At 57.7% G+C, this 19,782-nt stretch overlaps 1 protein-coding gene across 4 annotated transcripts in view; it reads right to left on the reverse strand.

Moving 5' to 3' along the window:
• Positions 1-704: 704 nt before the first annotated feature.
• SYNPO (synaptopodin) overlaps positions 705-19,782 on the reverse strand; it is a 36,802-nt gene continuing 17,724 nt past the window's right edge. Inside the window, exons 1-4 of one of the 4 annotated variants that reach the window (XM_046666486.1) lie at positions 17,287-17,306; positions 16,650-16,741; positions 8,800-11,177; positions 705-3,511 (exon numbers count right to left, since the gene is read on the reverse strand). In XM_046666486.1, the coding sequence (XP_046522442.1) occupies positions 2,816-3,511; positions 8,800-11,177; positions 16,650-16,741; positions 17,287-17,291 (3,171 nt within the window). In that variant the 5' untranslated portion in view covers positions 17,292-17,306 and the 3' untranslated portion in view covers positions 705-2,815. Of the gene's footprint in view, positions 3,512-8,799; positions 11,178-16,649; positions 16,742-17,286; positions 17,307-18,852; positions 18,952-19,782 lie in introns of those variants that run through there. The other 3 variants (XM_046666487.1, XM_046666485.1, XR_006889365.1) reach the window with 3 other exon arrangements.

Consider the following 19,782-nt stretch of genomic DNA (forward strand, 5'->3'; position numbering starts at 1 on the left):
ACAAGCAAGGATGCGCTGGGTCCAGGGTGGGGAGCACCTGTACCTGTGTGCCGGGACACACTGTCCAAGGGCATATTTCTGACACCCTCTTAGGAAGAAGCCTGGACTCTGCTGTGGGCTGCCTGAGCTCAGCTTCCTCTGCCCAGTCTCTGCTGGGTCTGAGCTTCTAGACAGGAAGATGACAGATGTTCCCAGAACAGTCTTGGCCTCACCTGGGACTGGGGCCACAATCCCTTTCTCTGGGCAAAGGACGCCCCCATTAGGAGAGGAGCATTCCTGATGGTCTGGGTCCTGAGCTCACTAGGGTTGCCTAGACTCCTGCCTGGAGCCCCCATTTACATGAGGAAGCAGCCCCAGAGCCCTGGGCCCTGCCCCGGCTTGGCCCTGCCCACTCCGGTGACAAGGGGCAATACCGCCCTGAGACATCACCTAGCCCAGCTCACTCATCACACAGATAGGAAAGCTAAGGCCTGGAGAAGGAGTGGGTTTATCCAGGGTCAGCCAGCTAGGAGACAACAGGACCAGGACTTAAACCCAGGGACTTCTTCTACGGCCCAGAGTTCTTCCGTTGTTCCCAAGCTTCCACCCCACATGTATCAAACATTCTTATCAACCCAGAGCTGTTCTTATCTACCCATGGGCTGTTCCACAGTTGGGGAGAAAGGAGGGGCTTTAGACACAGCAGAAAATAACACAGGAGGCAGTAGGATGCAGGAAGCATTTATTGAGGGCCAGAGCTGAATTCTACAGGAGGCAAGAGGCAGGACACAGGCAATTTCTAGTGGGTTAGAGGAGAGGAAAAAGGCAGTGACAGGGAGAGAACAGGCAGACAGAACTGCAGCTTCCCAAGGCTGCCTCCTGCTGGCTCTTTGGGGAAATGCAGGTAGAAGTGGATTTTTCTATGCAACTGCATCGGCTAGTAGCCTGATAGTGTTTCTTCTCTGAAAGAGGCCCTTAGCCCCAGTCTCCCATGCTACAAGGGACCCTGAAGCAGGTGAGCACTTTGGTAAATGTGCTCACTCATCATGGACCAAATAGGAGCACCCTCTCATCTTTTCAACAGGGCCTGTGTTCCCAATCCTTAGGCCCTAGGAACCCTCTGGGATCACTCTTTTATTCCAAAGCCCCCCCCCCCATCCCCCAACTGTCTCCCATCCTGACCCCAACTTTCCCTAGCCTCACTTAGGGGTTCCAGGTCTAACATCACCCTGACAGGTGGGTAAGTCTACCCCAACCCCAAATCACACTCTGTCCCTCACCTTTAGCAACATCCTGGTATCCTTCCACCTACATGCCTTTGATCCTGAGCCAATTTCTTCCCCCTCCCTCATTTCTCTGTTGTAGTTATTCTGAAGCTGAGATTCTGAACCTCTAGAGGGCACCACCAACCAACTCTGGAAATTATAGAACTCAGCCCCATTCCTCCCCCTGTCCCTCCTAGGGATTAGAATCAGAGCCACCAAGGTTTAAAGGACAGGCTAGGGCCTGTAGTCAGACTCCCCAAGGTCACTGGGCACCAGGCACTAGCTAGGCCAGAGTGCGATGGGGCAGAACAGTGCCCACTCATCTGGGCATGATATGGATGCGAGGGCCTGAAACTGAAGCACAGGCTACTTCCTACAGAACCAGAGACACGGGCAGGCTCTGGTCTAACCCCTCACTCACCCACCCAAGCTCATCTGCCCCTGAATTCTGCCCAGCCAATCCACCAACACTACTCTCCCTCTCTTCCTAATACCGCGGAATGTATTTCAGGACTGGAAGAGCCCCCAGAGGGCATCTGAGCTAATCCATTCCCTACTAAAATCTCCTCTGTGCATCTTGGCCACTGCTGGCATACCTCCCACAACAAGGAACTCTGCCTCTCCCTTCCGAATGGGCAACCAAACTCAGGGCCATCAGCTGAAGCCACAGGATAGCAGGTAGCTCCATATCAACTCTTCTCTCCCCGCTCAGCTTTGAGCCCAGAACCTGCCATGAAAGGGCCCAGAAGGGATAGATGGGTTGGAGGCACCCATAGCATTCCTGGAGGCCCAAGTCCTGGGCAGAGGGGAAATCACCACCTTGCAGCAATCTTCTCTGGCTGCAGATAAGAGGCCCTGGGCAGTCTGAGGTGGGGTGGACAAAAGCAAGAGAGGGATCTGGAAGGAGGAATTTTCCTGCCTCTTCCCTCCAGAGGGGCCAGCGGGGCACCTTGAGCTGGCCGGGGAGACCTCTCTAAAGGTCACCATGGTAAAAATAGAGCTTGTCTGGGAAGGGATGGAAAACAGCTGCTCCTGCTTGGGACTTGGTGCCAGGGAGGCAAATGGTCAAGCCAGGGCCTGGACAGGGGAACTTAGGCCTGAGATCTTCTGAACGCACCTCTCATTTGCCAGACTCCAAAGAGCAGAGCCAGCAAGGGAGGGAGGAGCATGGCAGCCGGGAATGCAGCAAGTCGCGGGGTCCATGTACACAGCGCCCTCTTCCAAGGCACCTAGTGTGTGTGCATGTGTATTGATGGGAGGGGGAATTTAGGCGTTTGGAGATTGCTTTGGCCAAAGCCCCATTAAACAGATGGGAAAGCTGAGGGTCAGACAGAGGAAGGGTCTTGCCCAGGGTCACAAAACGACTGAATGATAGAGTGAGGGCTAGAACCCAAGCCTGAATCACGACCCCACCCCACGCCCAGAGCTCTCCTCCCCTGACCCCTTATCTCTGGCGCTGTCCAAAGAGGCCAGACCCACTGGGGACGTGGCGCTGGGATCTACCACGCCCGATGACTCTTCTTCGGGCTTGGCCCTCCCAGGGTGGGAACGGGGTCGGGGCGGGGGAGGCTTTAGGAGCTGCAGGAGGCCTCGGTGGGGAGGCTGCCACGCTTAAGCCTTAGGCTGCCGTTCCACCCGCGGGGACAGATGTTGTAGCCCAGGATGCCCGGAGACTTAGCCCCGGAGTCCTCGGAGTCGAGGGACACGTCGGAGTCCGTGGGCGAGCGGCGGTAGGGGAAGGGCCTGGACGGCGCGGGCAGCGGGCTCCGGGGGCTGGTGCAGGGCGCGGGCCCGGGCGGCAGCGGGCTCCGCGGGATCGGGGCGAAAGTGGCCCCGGTGCCGACTGCTGGGCCGGGGCGGGAGGGCTGCGGCGAGCGCATGCGCGGCGGCGGCGGCGGCGGCGGCGGCGGCGGCGGCGCCCCGGGCGGGGAGAAGGGCCGCAGGCTCTCGGCGCCCGCCGGCCGCGGGGAGGCGCTCTTGCGCCGGGCCGCGTTGATGATGTTTCGCGCCAGGAGCGCCTGCAGTTGGCGGCTGGGGGGCCGCACGTCGGTCTCAGGTCGCAGCGGGGAGACCGAGCGCTCGCTCCACGAGGGGGACATGGGCGGCGGCGGCGGCGGCGGCGGCGGCGGCAGCGGCGGGGGGCTGCTCATGCTGCTCCCGCGGCTCCGCTCCCACGGCCCCGGGCTCACCCAGCCGTCCAGGCTGCTGGGGGGCCGGGACGCGCCAGGCGTCCAGGGCGGGGAGGTGGGCAGGCTCTCCTGGCGGTCCTGGGGAGAGAGCAGAGAGGGTGGGGGCAGGCGTTAGTGCTCGGGTCCTCTATACCCGGTTTCGGAAGGGACCGAGGCTGATGTGTCCACTGTACAGAGTCGGGAAGCCAGCAACCCCAGTCAGGCGGTGCCTGTGCCCCAACTGTCAGCCCAGATGCTTGGGAAAGCCCGCGCCGCCTGCCCTGCGCCTAACAGCGAGGCAGAGAGATGCCCAGTGGTTAAGAAGTCTCCCTTCGGAGACAGACTCCTTTACTTACAGAACTCGGGCAAGTTGCTTCAGCAACAGAAGCACCCCAAAGTCTCTGGGCTTACTTTCCTCCTCTGTAAAATGGGGGTATAATATCAGCACGTACCCTAGAGAGTTGCTGTGAGGATTAAATGAGATAGCTTATGTAAATAAGATTACTACATCTGTTAGAAGATGCCCTGGGGGGCTGGCCCCGTGGCCGAGTGGTTAAGTTCGCGCGCTCCGCTGCAGGCGGCCCAGTGTTTCGTTAGTTCGAATCCTGGGCGCGGACATGGCACTGCTCATCAGACCACGCTGAGGCAGCGTCCCACATGCCACAACTAGAAGAACCCACAACGAAGAATACGCAACTATGTACTGGGGGGCTTTGGGGAGGAAAAGGAAAAAATAAAATCTTTAAAAAAAAAAAAAAAAAAGAAGATGCCCTGGAAGAGAGTAAGCGCTCAATAGATGTTAGTGACCATAGAGAAATATGGGCAGGAGATACATGAAACTAACCAAAGTGGTTCCCTGTTGAGAAATGGGGTGAACAGGGCAGGGTACATGGCCATAGGAGTGGGAATAAGGCTTTTAATGTATTACTTTGTGTATAGTTTAGATTTTTGAGCTATATGGATGTATCATCTATTCAAAAATTTTAAAAATATTGATCGTTATTATTAAGGTTGGACTTGGGGAATGGCTCTCTCAGCCCCACCCCCTTGCCATGTTGCCATGGTCACCTCCTAATTTTTCCTTGGAGCCTTGAGCAGGGAGGAAGGTCCCACTGACAGATGGAAACACGAAAGGAAGAGGGGTCATTCCTCCCTAGGCAGCACTCCCCTCACTGGACTTCTTGCCAGCACTGGGTGGGGGGTGTGGATTCGCTGAGGTCAAGTTGGCGAACCTCTTTGAGGTTCTAAGGCACAGTTCTGCTATTATCCCATCATACCTGTTTCCTACTAATTTAGGGACTTTCCAGTCTGCAAGGTTCAGTCTCATCCTGCATCTCTCATGAGCTCCCCACAACAGACTGGTGAGGTGGCTGACATCAGCACACCGTTTTACAACGATGAAAATGGAGTCTGGAGGTGTAGATACCTATCTGGTGTGTTCTGCCCCACCGGGAGGTGTGTGCGTGTGTGACTATGGTGTGACTAAGGCGGGACCAGGCTTCTGCAGTGAGAACTGGTTTGAAAGTGCAAGGAACCCACGCCCAGCCTGTATCTGCTAAACCATCCAACTGTCCATCCAATCAGAGTCCAGCAACAAACCAGTCCACTCAGCCTTCGGTCCGATCCAAGTGCACCAGCAGTCATCCCTCAGAGTCCAGAACCAGCCAGTCTTTACAGTGTCTCCTACCCAGTCAGGACCTAGAATCATTCATAAGATCCATTCTCTCACCCAGTCTGTAATCAGCCACAGCCAAGCCAGTCAGCCTCTCATGCAATCAGAATCTAATTTCTTCCAATCAAAAGAAAGTAATAAAGTATGTGTTTTCTCCAAACAAATGGGGCAGCTAGCTGAGCCCAGACTCTGAACTGGATCCCTTTAACCTAAAGAGGAATGTTGTACAGCCGTCTGAACGGGACATTTTTCACAGGATGGCAATGCTGGAGTGACCCGTGGGGACCTCATCGGGACATCCAAGGCCCCTATTAGGAAATGGTGTGAGTCATTTCAAGTAGGAAAGTTAAAGGTCAGTGTGGGACCCACGCTTTTACTCCCAGGGTCAGAGTTGTGTATACGTGAGCCAGAGACACTGGGAGCTGCTGTCTGTGGGACATCCCAGGAAGCTGTCAGTCAGCCCAGCTGCAGGAAATGGGGCCAAGAGTTCATAATCCAAGCGGGTCCACCAGCACTGAGGCCGAGGAACCAGGGCTCTTCAGCCGGGAGAAGAGTGGGTGGGGCAGGAGGAGCCGATAACTGCCTGAAATCTCTAAGGGTCATCTCCACCTTTGGTGGCCACAAGGGGAAGGCTAGGGCCAGCACGTAGAAGGAGTAACAGCACTGACTTCTCAAGCCTGGGATGGAATGCTGAGGGCAGTGGGGAGCCGCAACTCATCACTTGGAGGAGGGCCAGTGACTGACCTCACCGGAACTGCCATGTCTGGGTCCTGACTCCGGGTGTGCGGGGCAGGAGGTGGGGTGCACAATACAGAAAGGCTGTGGGAAATCAGACCTGTTCCCTTTCTGACAAAGATCCCAATGCACCAGATACATGAGAACTCCTTGGAAATGCACTTGCGTGGAAATTCAGAGAGTGGCACCCACTGAACCCAGCACCAGCCCCAAAGCAGGGCACGTGTGTGGGGTGAGGGCATGCCTAGAGCAGTCAGACAGGAACCATCAGAGACCAAACGGGACTAGCTCTCAGACCGCCTTCTGCAATCCTTTCATTGCACCAAAGGGGAAACTGAGGCCCAGCAGTGGGAAGGAGTTGTCTAACATTGCATAAGGAGTCAGGTGCAGATCTGGGACTAGAACCCAGTTCTTCTGACTCTCAATGGCAATTTGTTCCTCTCCACTAGGGGTAGAAACTGTGTTTTCAGGAGCCAGGCAGTGAGAATGTCGGAAATGGCCAGATTTAGAGAATAGGGAGGGGAGGAGGGGACCTGAGGGAAAGGGAAGGTGTGTGCTCTGGCTCAAGGCATTTGAGTTCCACTTTTAAAGAACTCAAGCAAACCTGGACCGTCAGGGGTTGTGGGGTTTCCCCATGCTCTCCAGCCTTTTTGGCCAAACTCCCAAGGAAGGACAAAACAGAAGAACGTGATTTCCGCAGGATTCTAGTTCCCCAAGTGCTGACCTGGGGGAAGAGAAAGGGCCACCCTCACTTCCACACCAGCACACATCTGTACCCATGGCAGATGCAGACACGCAGCAGGTGCAGGTGACACTCAGAGACACACCACATGTCCACACATAGGAACTAGGCAGTCCCACCCAGCTTCCCAGGCCAGAATCAGGAGGGAGGGAGACAGCCCCGACCACCAGCCAGCGAGCGCGGAAGAAAGAAAGAAGCAAGACAGATTTGAGGCAGAGTGTATTAAGAACAGGAGAGGAGACAAGGTTGGGGAAGAGCTTGGCCAGCCTGGCCGCAGGAGCTGCAGGATGGAGGGTGGGCTCTTCCATTGCTGGCCCTCAGGGGTCGAAGGGAGCAGGGTCCAGGCAGGGGAGGGGATTGGCATGAAGGAGCTCAGCTCACAGCGGCTCCCCACACATGCCCCCGCGTTCTGGGCAGAATGAACTCACCAGGAAGGCACCCCCTGTTCCCATGGAGACGAGCCCAGAGCTCACGAAAACTGCAGGCTCAGCCCAGCACAGGCACCGCCTCCACCACCCCTCGCCCCGCTGGGGAGCCCAGAAATAGGGCCAGGAAAGGGAAGGTGGGTGGTGCTCGGCCCCCGGCCCTGGGAAGCTTCCATCTGAATGCTGCCTCTTGCGTCTGTATTCTCTCACCCACCACAAAGCCCAGTTTTGGGGGGCTGCATCACATCAAAGGGGAGAGGTGATGAGGATCTCAGACTCCCCGACTCAACCGCCTCCCGGTTGATGAACAGGAAACTGACCCGGGGTACACGTGCAGTCAGTCTGTTAGACTCCAGATTGCTAAGTCCCAGCCTTTTCCTCAAAACCTTAAGGTCTCCTCCGACTGCCCCACTGAGCTGCTGTGCTCCCGCCCTGGCCATTGCCACACTCCCCCATCTCTAGGCAAGCCTGAGCCTGAGCCATCCCAGCTGAGACTTCTGATCCCCTGGCCTCCTGCAGCAGCTCATTCCAGCCACACCCTCCCCAGGACGCTCTTGCAGACATCTAACTCCATCTGTCTTATGGCAACGGCCCATTTCCTTCCCCTCTCTTCCCAGGGAACTGTCTTACCACTTACGAGGACTTTCTCCCAAAGCACCAGCCTATCCTCTCGATCCTCACAGATTGTCACAGCTGGAAGGGACCTCATTGTATACATGAGAAAACTGGGGCCCAGAAAGGGAACATGAATTGGCCAAAGTCACACAGCAAATGGGAGGCTGAGATGGGACCAGAACCCTGCTGTCCTGCCTCTCTCCCTGGGGCCCCTTCCGCTGTACAGAGACAGCTGCTTTTAGTCGGACAGATCTTGGCTGAGGTTAAAGCTAAAACAGCCAAGGGATTAGTTGCTAGGGGCCTCTCTCCTAGCCACACACCGACATCTGCACATCCTTCTACAGGGCTCTCTTTCTCTCGGGGACCCCTTAGGACCTCCCACACCCCAGAACAGTGAGGGCAAGCCAGGTGGAACCAGGACTGAGGTCTGGGATGACCTGCTTTAGCTGTCCCTAAAGCAGAGCCAGATGTCTGGAGGGGGCATGGAGGCGGCTGAGCAGGGGGCAGGAAGAAAAGCGTCAGACAGCAGCGGTGGGCTAAGTCCTCATCCAGCAGAAGAACCCAGGAGAGTAGAGGACGTGGAGGCCGAGGCAAAGCTCTCTGAAGCAGCGGAGAGGAACCGGTGTCCAGAAGGCAGAGGTGGAAGAGACAGACCTGTGGAGGTGAGAATCCAGCAACAGGCAGAAAGATGCCAGGAGCTGGGGCCACACGAGGGAGGCCCCGCTGGGGCAGCCGAGGAGGCAGACCCTTGGCTGGCTGGTTCCACAAGCACTGGCAGGCTGTTTGCTCCAGAAGCCCCTGTTAGGGTCCCCTTCTAGGCCATTCCCCAGCAAGACGCTGGCATCCCTACAGCTCACAGAGGCCAGAGGAAGCTGCCCAGCCTCATTAGGGCCTGCCAAGGGAGCTCTCTCTCCATGACCCTCCTCCCCACTCGCAGGTCCCTCAGACATAGAGTCCGTTCACCCTTGTGGAAAGAAAGGGGCAGCTGCAGCTCAGAGAGGGGAGGTGACTTGCCCCAGGTCACACAGCTAGCTGGTGGCAGCATCAGCCCTTGAGCCCAAGTCCCTGTACTCCTGACTCTCATCCCTGCGCCACTTCCTGCCACATCTGCTCTCCATCTGGCCCTCGGAGAGGGGCCCTGACAGGCAGCGGGATCCCTGTGAATCTGTTACTTGAAGCAGAAGGAAGGCTTCCACACCTGAGCCTCGATCCCGGCGTTCCGGGTGGAGAAGGAAGGCCTGGGGGCCTGCTTGGCTCGGGGAGACCACGCCCTGGAGGGAGACACGGGGGAGACATCACTGCTGTAGGTAGGGCTCCCGGCAGTGGGCTGGAGGCCATCCTGGCCAGGGCAGGCATGCTGGCCCGGGGAGGGCCGGAAGGACCGAGGCAGGGCAGGGGACGGTGGGAGGGCCCCCTTGGGCAGGCTGGGCGCCAGGTCCAGGGAGCTCGGCTTGGCAGGTGAGGCGGCTCTGGGCACGGCGGCTCTGGGCAAGGCCTTGGTGGGCTCCTTGATGGGCGAGAGGACAAAGAGCGAGGGCCGCAGCTGGTAGGGCGGCTGCTTGCTGGGCTCTGGGCGCAGGACCCCATTCTCAGGCAGGTAGCCATGGTAGAGGGAGGCAGGCGGGGTCCGAGCTGGGCTCCGGGATGCCACCCGGAAGCCACCGGGGGCGTTCGTGGAGTATTTCCAGGACGAAGGCAGGGACATAGTAGGTGACGGGCAGCGAGCCAGCTCGGCGTGGCCTGGTGAGGAAGACTCGATGACGTACTTCTCCATGCGGGACTGGCGGCGCGCGTAGAGCTCAGCCCCCTTCCCCGAGGCCTCGGAGAGGTTCTGGTTGGGTTTGGGCTTCGGCTTGGCCTGGATGCGCGGTGACTTGAGGCACGAGGCCCACTCCGGGAGGATCTCCTCGGCGCCCCCGGGGCTGGCCCTGTCCCGCGGTGCTGGCTCCTGCTGGAAGTTGGAGGCCTCGGCCCCCAGTGCAAAGGGCTCCTCATCCGCGCCTGCCTCCCCCTGGTCCCTCTGCCGCCGCTTCTCATCCGCCGTCTGTACCAGATCCAGCAGGTCTGGATTTGGGGTCACCTTGGGCTTCTCCACGAAGGTGAACATGGATTTCCGGCTGCCCCTGCGGGCCATCGACTCCTCCAAAATGCCCGTCTTGCTGGCGGGAACTGCCTGGCCCTTCAGATGAGAAGGCTTGGGGTCGGAGCTGGGGTACAAGGCAGAGTAAGATGGGGGAGACCTAATTCGGGAAGCCAGGGGGGCCGTGGACAAGGTCTCAGCATAGGTGGGGGGCGGGGTGAAGTTCCCCAAGGGGCGTCTCTCCAAGGCGGGGCTTCGCTGTGCCATGGGCCTCCTCTCCACCATGGGGCTGTGGGACATTATGTGTCTCTGTGGCCGAGGGCTCCTGTCTGCCATGCTGGGGGGCTGGGGAGCCGGGGCCTTCTCCCCGAGATGTCGTCTCTCTACCATGGGGCTCCGCTCCATCTGGCTGGTGCTCCCTGATGCCTGGATCCCAAAGGGCCTGGCTGTCCTGTTGACCACTGATGGAGGCTTGGCCAGGGTGAGGTGGACCTCACTGTACAGCTTGGTGGGTGTGATGGCGGCTGCCCGCCCAGACATCTCTTGTTCTGCTGACACGGCTGGGGCACTGGGCTGGACATCAATGAGCAAGGAGCTGGACATGATATCTGGGGCTGGGGGCCCGGAGCTGGAGAGAGGAATAGCTTCTCTGGAGAAGATGCTGGTGGTGGCAGGTGGAGCTGACACCTTATCAATGAGGAGTGTGCTGGATCTCACCTCCGCATCCAGCTCCTGGGGTTGCCCATCAGCACACAGGGTGCTGGGTTTGGAATCTGACGCTGTGCCATTTGGTGGGAGTTGCGCCTCGGAAGAATTCTGCTGGACACTAGAAAGCGGCAGGCTCTGCGGGGTGACAGTTGCCGGTGGGTTCTGATTGGCATCTGTGGCTGGCAGGTTGTGGTTGCTGTCGGAAGCTGGTGAGATGAGTGTGGCACTGGCTGAGGAAAGGTTTTGGTTGACGTCTGCAGCTGGGCTGTGGACCTCGGTTGGAGGTGGCGTTGGTGGGGACTCCTGGGCGTCTCGGTTCTGGGAGAGGTGGAGCCCGTTGGCAGTCAGCAGTGCTGCGTTCTCCTTTAAATACACCACCAGCGGTACCTCTTCCTCCTCACTGGCCATCCTCTCCAGGTGCCGCAGCAAGCCAGCTTCCTCTGAGCACCCCTCCATGCTGTGACCAGGGACCCCCACGTCAGGGCTCTGGCAGTTGGGGTTCCTGGGAGGGCCCGGCTCAGGGCGTGAGGTGGGACTCAGGCTGGGCCCCGGGGCATGGCCTGTGGGGCTGGCAGGGGGCACGCTGAGGGACTCCTGGCTGGTCTTCTGTCCCCTCTGGCCGTGGCTCTCCGAGGTGAACTCGTTCACCCTCTGCCGGCGCCTGTTGAAGAGCTGGACACCGCGGGAGTTGGAGCTGGGAGGGGTGGTCAGCTGGGCTGCGATCTGCTGGCTCCGCGCCTTGGCCTCTTTCAGATCTCTCTCGGTGAAGCTCGTGCTCCGACCCAACGCTGCAAGGGGGACAGATGCCCAGTTAGCAAATGGGAATGCAGACCCACAGGCATACACAGACGGACAGACAGTCACCCGTGTCCCTCCTACAGATGCTCTTGTCCCCTGGAATCTGATCTTTACTCACTGTTTCCTAGAATCTCTTCTCCTGAAATAGACCCCTGACTGAACCATTATGGCCAACTCAAAGGCCACCACCTGGTGAAACCTTCCCTGACTACCCTTTCAAGATTAACCAGGTCCTCATCTGGATCCCCCTGAGGGCTGTTCATACAGCACTTCACCAAACACAGCAAGAACACCTCACCTTAGCAGTCAAGGCCCCACTACATCCCCGATTCGTCTCCTACCACCCTTCTCCTCTCTCACTGGGCTCTGCCCTGCTGGCTTTCTTTCTGTTCCTTGAAAATGCCAAGCCTGTTCCTGCCCCAGGGCCTTTGCACTTGCTGTTCCCTCTGCCTAGAAAGATCTTTTTCCTGGTGGTATTCCATGTTGTTTCCTGCTTGCCACTCAGGACCCACTTGAATGTCACCTCTCTGGTGGGGCCTTCCTCTATAATTAGCCCTCCCTTCTCTCATCTCCTTGCTTCATTTCCTTCATGGCATTCACCACAATTCAGAATTATCCTCTTTACATGTTTTCTTATCTATTATGTGTCTCCCCACCTAGAACATAAGCTCTAAGGGGGCGATGACCTTGCCTGATTTGTTCATCACTCTAACCCTGGCGCCCAGATAGTGCCTAGCATGAAGTGGGCACCTCGTCAGCATTACTGAACGCATGAGTGAACCCCCAGGCCATGGTCTACATGCCTCTCTTAGGACCTTTACACTTTCAAACTCAGAGCATAGTCATTTGCCAACACTAACACTTCTTTTTAGAATAGGTAATACATTCGCATGGTCTAAAGATACAAAAAGTAAAAAGTCTAAAAAGGTACACAGTGAAAAATGTCCTTCCAATCCCATACGCCCCACACCACGAATCAGGTAACCACTGTTATTTATTTCTCCTATATCCTTGCAGGTTTCTTCCCATTTCAAACAATCATCTAAAAATTCTCCTATTGTAATATTATAAAAGTAGTAAATTGGGCTAATTTCAGCAGTGACTGCACTAGAACATCACATTACTTCATTTTATCCTCACAAGAACACCAGGAGACAAGCATTTCTTGCCCTTGTTTTACAGCAGCGAAAAACGAGGTCCAGAGATGTGTAAGTAATTCACCCCAGGTCACACAGCAAAGGGTGGCAAAGCTGGAGTCAGAACCAGTTGTCTCTGGCTCCACAGCCCATGCCCAAGCTGCTTGCTTGTCTCAAAAAGCCCCTTTGGGACGTACAGGGGACAGTCTGCAGGGGTCAGGGTTCATTCAAGGGGTGGAGTCTGGGGCCCGAGTCAGGGATCGGGCTGGGGTCAGGCCCCTATTAATCTGGAAGTTCACTGTAGGCAGCCCTTTCTCTTTATAGCCCCAGTGCCCAGCTGGCACACAGTCAGGGCTCAATTTATGCTTATTGAACAATGAATGAAAAAATGGGCTGATGGACAGATGGATGGGCAGCCTCTGCCCAGGGTTAGCAGCTCAGTGAGAGGCTGGGAAAATTCCTCGCTCCATCACCGCCCTCCCCACTGTGGGAAGCTAATTAGTTCTTGAGGAATCTGACCCTGCCCTCCCTCCTTTGCCCTCATTAGCACTGGCCATGACATGCTGAGTGGGTCTCCAGGGACAGTCTTTCCAGGCGTCCTGCCAGTGAGGCTCAGAATTCACGGACTCTCAGAGCTGGGGGGCCCTTATAGGGCAGCTGTTTCACCACCACCCCCCTTTTATAGATGAGGAAACTGAGGTTCAGAGAGTGGCGCAGGGTCGAGCTCACACCAGGGTCAGCAGGGAGGCCCGCCCAGAGCAGAGCAGCTGCAGACAGCAGCCACAGGCTTTCTGGCCCCAACCTCCTTCTTCCCGCCTCCCATCAGGACCTGGCTCCCCCCACACACCTGTGCCCACCTGTCCCGAACAGTGAGAGCACACAGCCTGCTCCACGTGCCCCTGACACCTGCTCCCTCCTCGAAGGGAGCCTCTCCAGCCTGGATCACCTCATCTACAAAAGATGGAGGGCCTGGGCGATGGGCCAGGCTGTTCCCCTGGCGGGAGCTTAGATGGGGGGAAGCCAGTCACGGAGGAGGGCCCCGAGAGTTTGCTCAGCTCACGCAACATGCATTTCCTCCACTCTGCTTAGAAAGCAGGCCTCCCGGCCCACATCCGGGCTCTGCCATGTGCTAGCTGTGTGGCCCTGGCGAGTCCCTGCACCTCTCAGAGCCAGTCTCCTTGACGGAGAAGAAGGTGCTAAAGGCCCCGCCTTTAGGGCTGGGAGGCTACAGTGAGGTCACAGATGCCAGCGGGGCTTACTGTCATCAAGCCCAGGTGGATGGGGCGGAAGGCTCATGCCACCCTGAGATGAGTGGGTAGCTGGTGACCCCACCCACTCCCTCTGGAAGGGCTCAGAGCTTCTTCTAGCAAAGGAGATCCACTCCACAAATCGGGGTCCCCAGAGGGGATGTGCCTCTCCTAAGGTCACATAGCAGGGGATTCCAGAGTTATGGGGAGGCGAGGATCATTGCCCCAAATCACAAAACCTCAGAATCTCAGAGACAGCTGTCACCAGATCCAATTTGCCACACACAATTCCTGCATCCCTCAAACCATGCCCCTGAGTGTACAAGCCTCTGTTTACACACTCAGCTGACAGGGCGCTCGCTACCCGGAAGAGATGGCTTCCACTAACGACCATTCCTCCGCTATAAAGCTGCTCCTTACGTTAACGTCCACCTCCTGACACGAGTCTGGCCCCTCCTGCCACACAGATTAAAAGCTCTTTTTCCTACCTGACAGCCCTGCAGAGATTCAGACACAAATCGCATCCCCGTGGGGCGCGGCCAGGATAAATGTCCCGAGTCCCACCTGTCTCTCATGACACAACTTCAGCCTCGTGGCTAACACTGATTGGAATCTTACTGCGGACCTGGACATGCACTTTCCACATATCGTTCTATTTAATTCCCATAACAACCCTACGAAGCACAAACTATTACTACCCACTTTTTAGTGATGAGAAAACCAAGGCTCAGAGAGGTAGTGAGCTGCCCAAGGTCACAGAGCCAGAAAGCAAGGAGACCCCTGGCTCTACATGACTCCAGAGGGCATCAAGCTTTCTGGCTGGCGGGCTCCCACAGTGGGAGGCTCACAGGAAGTGCTTCAGGGTTTGAATAATCCAGACAGCCCAACATCCCTGCACTTCTTTCTCCTCACTTCTCTGTGTCAGTCCTACCCCCAGGCTGGTTCGAAAGGCCAAGGGTTTAGAAAATGCTCAAATGTCAGGGCGTGAAGGGCCCTCAGCGGTAAACTGGCCTGGGAGGCTTAGAGAGGGAAAGGGTTGCAGAGGAGGCTGTGGGCCAGGACGTGGTCTGCTGACCCCCAGCCAGCCTTGGAACGTCCCCCACGCTGCTGTTCTGGGACCAGAGGAACTCGGCAGAAAAGGCCAGCGGGGGAGAGAGCCCTGCCTCCAGGGACGCTCCCGTGCCCCCTGCCCCAGCCCGCAGTGACTCCACGGAAAAGGAATTCGGCAGGAGGCTTGGACCAGACCCAGCCAGCAATCCAGACAGTTTTTGCCACCCTGCACAAACAAAGCTGAGAGCAGGGGGGCTGGGCCAACTGTGGGCACCCCAAAGTCCCCACTGCAGGGCACCAGGGGGCAGCTCCATCCCGAATTCCTCAGACTGAGGAACTGCCACCCAGAGCAAGGCCCCAGGCAGCTGGGTCCAGGGTTGTGGCCCCTGCTGTCAGATAGGCAGGAGGTGGCCAAGGGCCACATGGGACGGGCACCTCACTGAGTCCCCAGTCTGCGTGGCTGCAGCCTGCACGGTGCAGGTCACAGCACCTCCTCTTCTCTGAGCCTCTGCAGGGCCAGGCTGGGGGTGCGGGCCCTTGAAAGACCCCCCTGGACGATGGATCAGGAGCTCTGAAGACAAGCCTTCAGGAGAGGATGGGGAGAGGGCAGACACAAGGAAGAGCTGCCCGAGGTCAGGAGCCCTGGGTCCAACAGTGTTAAACCCCCGTGTCGGGGAGGGGACAAGGAGGCCTGAGCACAGCGTGAGAATGAGGATGGCAGTGCTGCTGTCATTACTGAGCCCTCGCTACGGCCCAGGGGCGGGGCTGTGCACCTCACACTCAGCGTCTTGTTCAGTCCCCCCAACAACCCCGAGAGACAGTACTGTTATTCTTCCCAGTTTGCAGATGAAGGCAGAGCTTCGAGAGAACTGCCCAGAGTCATACAACTTGTATGTAGCAGAGCTAGGACTCAAAATTCAGTCTGGTTGCTGAGTCTCATTTGTTAACCACTCTGCCTTCCAGACCCTGACTCTGAGGGGAGGGACACCCATAGAGGCTCCAGTGCTCCTGGGCGATGGTCTGCAGAACCCTGTTTTCTCATCTTGAGATCAATGCCCCCAGCAGTGCCCTCTCCCCTGCATATTCAGCTTCCTAGAACAACTCATGCTTTCTCTCCCCTCTTCCTCTTAGGAGAAGAGCTGACAAACTCATTCTTACTAAAGTAGAAATGACTGCTAAGACATGAAAGACTAGTGGAGTGGAAAGAGCATGGTGTTGGGAGTCAAGAAACCCAAGTTCTAGTTGTGCTCAGAAAAGGATAAGCCCCTTCTCCCACCCCTATCACCTCTGCAGGCAGCTGCCTGTTCTGCCCACTGTCAGGCCTATCTGGACCGAGGATCTGAAGGAGGGAGGTGGGGCAGGGGAAGGGAGGCCGGAGCAGAAGGTCAGGACAGGGAGAGAATTCAAGGAAATGCTTCTTCACACGGCTGCCGTCAATGGGAGTGTCCAGGCCCCGGGTCGGTGGAGTGGGGCAGGGAGGCAGAAGTAGGAATAGAGTCTGGCTGGAGGCAGCCCATTGTGGCTGCCTGGGAGTCTTGGCAATAGGACAGGTAAACAGGCTGGGTAAGCTGCCCCCCTGGTGGGGTCAGGAAGGAACCAATGGCTGGCCACTGTACAACCTCTGGCTCAGCTGGGGGCAGGAAGATGAACTAGGCCTGAGTAATGGCCTGGCTACCTTGCCAGCCCCTGCCCCATATCCTCTCCTCTGAAAGGAGGAAATGACACAGCCTCCATTCCCTAGGGAATTCTCCATCCACGCCAAAGTCCTGGTGAGTTCAACCTGACTGAGTCCCGGCAGACTGCCAGACCTCCTCTCAGGAGGAGAATAATTCATACTAAGGTGGGAAGGAGTGCCAGGATATAGGAGATGGATCAGAATGGGAGTGGGGAGCCCCAGACCTAGCTCCAGCCTTGCCATTGACAGTCTGGCAGAAGTCACCATATGCCTCTCAGATGCCCAGAGGGGAACTGAGCCCTAAGTCACACACCCCAAACCACAAAGGCACCTCTGAGTGCTCATCTTACTCACTCCGACTGGGTCCTCCCTGCAGCCCTGTTTCCCCTCGATGCTGAGCCGGCCTTGGTTCTCCAAGCCTCCGGGAAAGGCAGCCAATCACCTCGCTGACAAAGAGGAAAATCCCACATCGACGGCAGAGGAGCTGGCTGTGACTTCTCTCCTCCACAGATGACTCAGCTCAGCTCTTTATCAGGAAAACCGATTTTGCAACAGCCTTTTAAATGGCCTCTCCGCCCCCAGTCTCTCCCCCGCCAATCCGCCCGCCCCGCCCTGCCAGATTCATCTTCCTCCCGCCTGGCTCCACTCGTGTCTCTCTCCCCTGCCTCCCCAGGATGTGGGAGATTGAGCGGCAAGTGCTCATCCTGGCATTCAGGGCCCCTGACGTCAGGGCCCACTCAGGAGCCCGCTAACCGGCTCTCTGTGCCCTCAGCAACGGCCAGCGTCCAAAGGCTCGCGGTTCCCCCCACCTGCCCTGTGAGTCCCTGCCTCTGCCTCGGGGTGTGCACAGACCCTCCACCCGGAACCGTCCTCTGTCTCACATCCTTTCTCCACGCCCAATCTCCCAGCCCTCCCACCTCAGCCGAATGTTGCCACCCCCTCAAAAAGCCTCCCCAGGTCCACCAATGTTTTCTCTGCACCACTTAAGAACCTCATCGCTTTGCGTGCATATCATTCATTTCGGTGAGAGTCAGCCTTCAGGGGGCTTCCACCACGCGCCAGGCCCTGGCTTCATTGATAGCAACCCATGAGGTCAGCACAGCCTTCATCTCTGTGTTAGAGAAGAGACGGGCTCAGAGGGGTGAAGTGACTCGCTCAAGGCAGCACAGCTAGTCAGAGAGGCAGAGTTGGGATTCGAACCCAGGTGGTGTGGCGCGTGGGCCACGCTGCCCCCTCCCTATGTCTTGCTTTGCAGCCATCAGGGTCTTGGTCTTATTTTGCCCACAGACTGCAAGAGCCTCAGGGGCCTCAACTGCTGCCCTTCTGCATCCCCATGTCCCCCACGCGTCCAGGGGTGCTTGCAGGATAACGATGACGTCGACAAGAACGGCAACAGCCAAGGTGTGAGGAGCACCCGACGCGGCCAAACTACAGTTTGGCATGTACTTTCTCACCGAAGCCTCACAGGACTCATAAGGGGGCTCCCTTACCTCCATTGCACAGATGAGGAAAACGGGGTCCGGAGAATTTGCGAACTCACCCGAGGTCGCACAGTCAGCAGGGGGCAGGCTGGAGCCCGGAGTTGACTGACCCCAAGCCTGGGTCCCTCCTTCTGAGGAGCTCTGCCTACCAAGCACACTCACTTTCTCCACCCACTGTCCCAGTCCCAGCCCAACTGCCACTTCCTCTAGGAAGCCCTCATCAATCCATCCGGACTCGTAGATCAGTGCTCCTCCCCTGTTCAACCTGGCCCAGGAGGCTCAGAGCAGGAGGGGGCTCGGAGGAAACAAGAGGTCGAGAAAGCTCTCGAACCAAGGCCCAAGGGGAAGGAGGCTGGGTTGGCCAAGTGCTGCTGTCTCCCTGCTGGCAGTGGGCTGGGACTAGGCGGGGCAGGATGGGTGGGTTGGAGGGAACCTAAGGTGAAGGTTCCCCAGTCGGCGCAGGCCTTGGCTGGCGGCTGACCCTGCGGGCCACAAGCACTGCTCACTGCGGCTGCCCGGGGCCCTGTGGTGGGGTCCTCCTCTCCTGCCTTCTCTACCGGCCTAAACACTAATCTACAATTCGATTTTCAGGGCCTGGGAAATGGTGACCCAGAGAGCCAGGCTCAGCCCCAGGTGCCCACCTCCCAGGGCAGCCCTCGTAAGCCCTAGCTAGGGGGCTAGCCTCTCCTGCTACATCAGCTCCAGCATCCCAGCCCTGGGAGCCTTGGAGGTGCAGAGTGGACTGCCAACCCAGCCCTTCCAGAGAAAACACTGGATCCAGGAGACAGAAAGGTGGCCAGCCCGGGCCGGCGAGAGACGGACCCCCCTAAACTGTGCCTGTGCCAGGGTCGGGGCTGGGCCCAGACCTTCTCTGGGTCCCCAGCACCCAGCCCAGGGCCTGCACATTCTGGGCCCTCTACAAAGGTGCAGCCCTTCCTCTCAGCCCTGGGGCCGGAGCTGGGCTCCATCCTCTCTGAGTGCCACAGACTCGGCACAGGTCATCACGCAGGATGGGCTTGATACACATGGACTAAATAAATGACTGAAGGATGAGCACCCCCACAATCCAAACCCACCTTCACATTGTGTTCCATCATTCATCTGGGGAGATGAATTCTAGATTTGTCGGCTCCCAGATTCATCTAGATTCCAGATCAAGATCTAGAGGGTGGTTCCTGGGGGCAGGGGGTAAAGGAGGGAGGGAGGAAGCAACAAGTCCGTGGATATAGGTTAGACCTAAGAGGCAGAATATTCCGCTAAGTGCCGCGAGAATATAGAGCCTAAGAGAGAGATGAATTAGGATGAAGCAATCCGGGAAGGCTTCCCGGAGAGGGTGGCATATGCCCCAGGTCTTGAAAGATGGAGATGTGGAGGCATTCCCAGCAGTGGGACAGCCCAGCAGAGCCTGGAAGGCTCAAGGCAATTCCTACTCCACTCCCCTGTCCCCAGCCTACCCATACCCCGAGTCAAGACCAGCTGTAGAGGAAGCCACCTTTGACAGAGGAACACAGGTGGTGGGCCTGCTCAGAGGCTCAAGGTGATGGGGTGGTTCAGGGAGCGTTCCATCGGAGCTATGGACATTACAAGCCTCCTGCCCAGAGACCGGAAGCACCGTGGTATGTGCCCTGGGCCCCTGGGTGGGTTACATAACCGCCCCACTGCCCAGGCCGCAGATCCAGCCGGGACCCTCCTCCGCCTCCGCCCCCACCCCCTGGGCCATCTGTCTGGCTGCTCCCTTCTTACAGAAGAGGCCAGCGCAGCGCAAGTGAGGGCCAGCGCCCTGTGGTAAATTCCCCACATTCCTTCCTTACAGCAAAATAAATAACTGGCGAGAAAAGACGCAGGAGGAATGGCAATGACGGCCGAGCAGGCCGGAGCCGGGTGCACGGGTCCACAGCGGAGGGAGCCACAGTGCCACCGGTGAGGCTGTGACAACGCTGCTTGTCCCCAGGAGGTGTCATCCTCACTGGCTGGGGCTCTGGGATGAGCCTGCTGGCAGCCCTTGC

Source organism: Equus quagga, chromosome 7 (assembly GCF_021613505.1).
Source record: "Equus quagga isolate Etosha38 chromosome 7, UCLA_HA_Equagga_1.0, whole genome shotgun sequence".
NCBI classification, from domain to species: domain Eukaryota; kingdom Metazoa; phylum Chordata; class Mammalia; order Perissodactyla; family Equidae; genus Equus; species Equus quagga.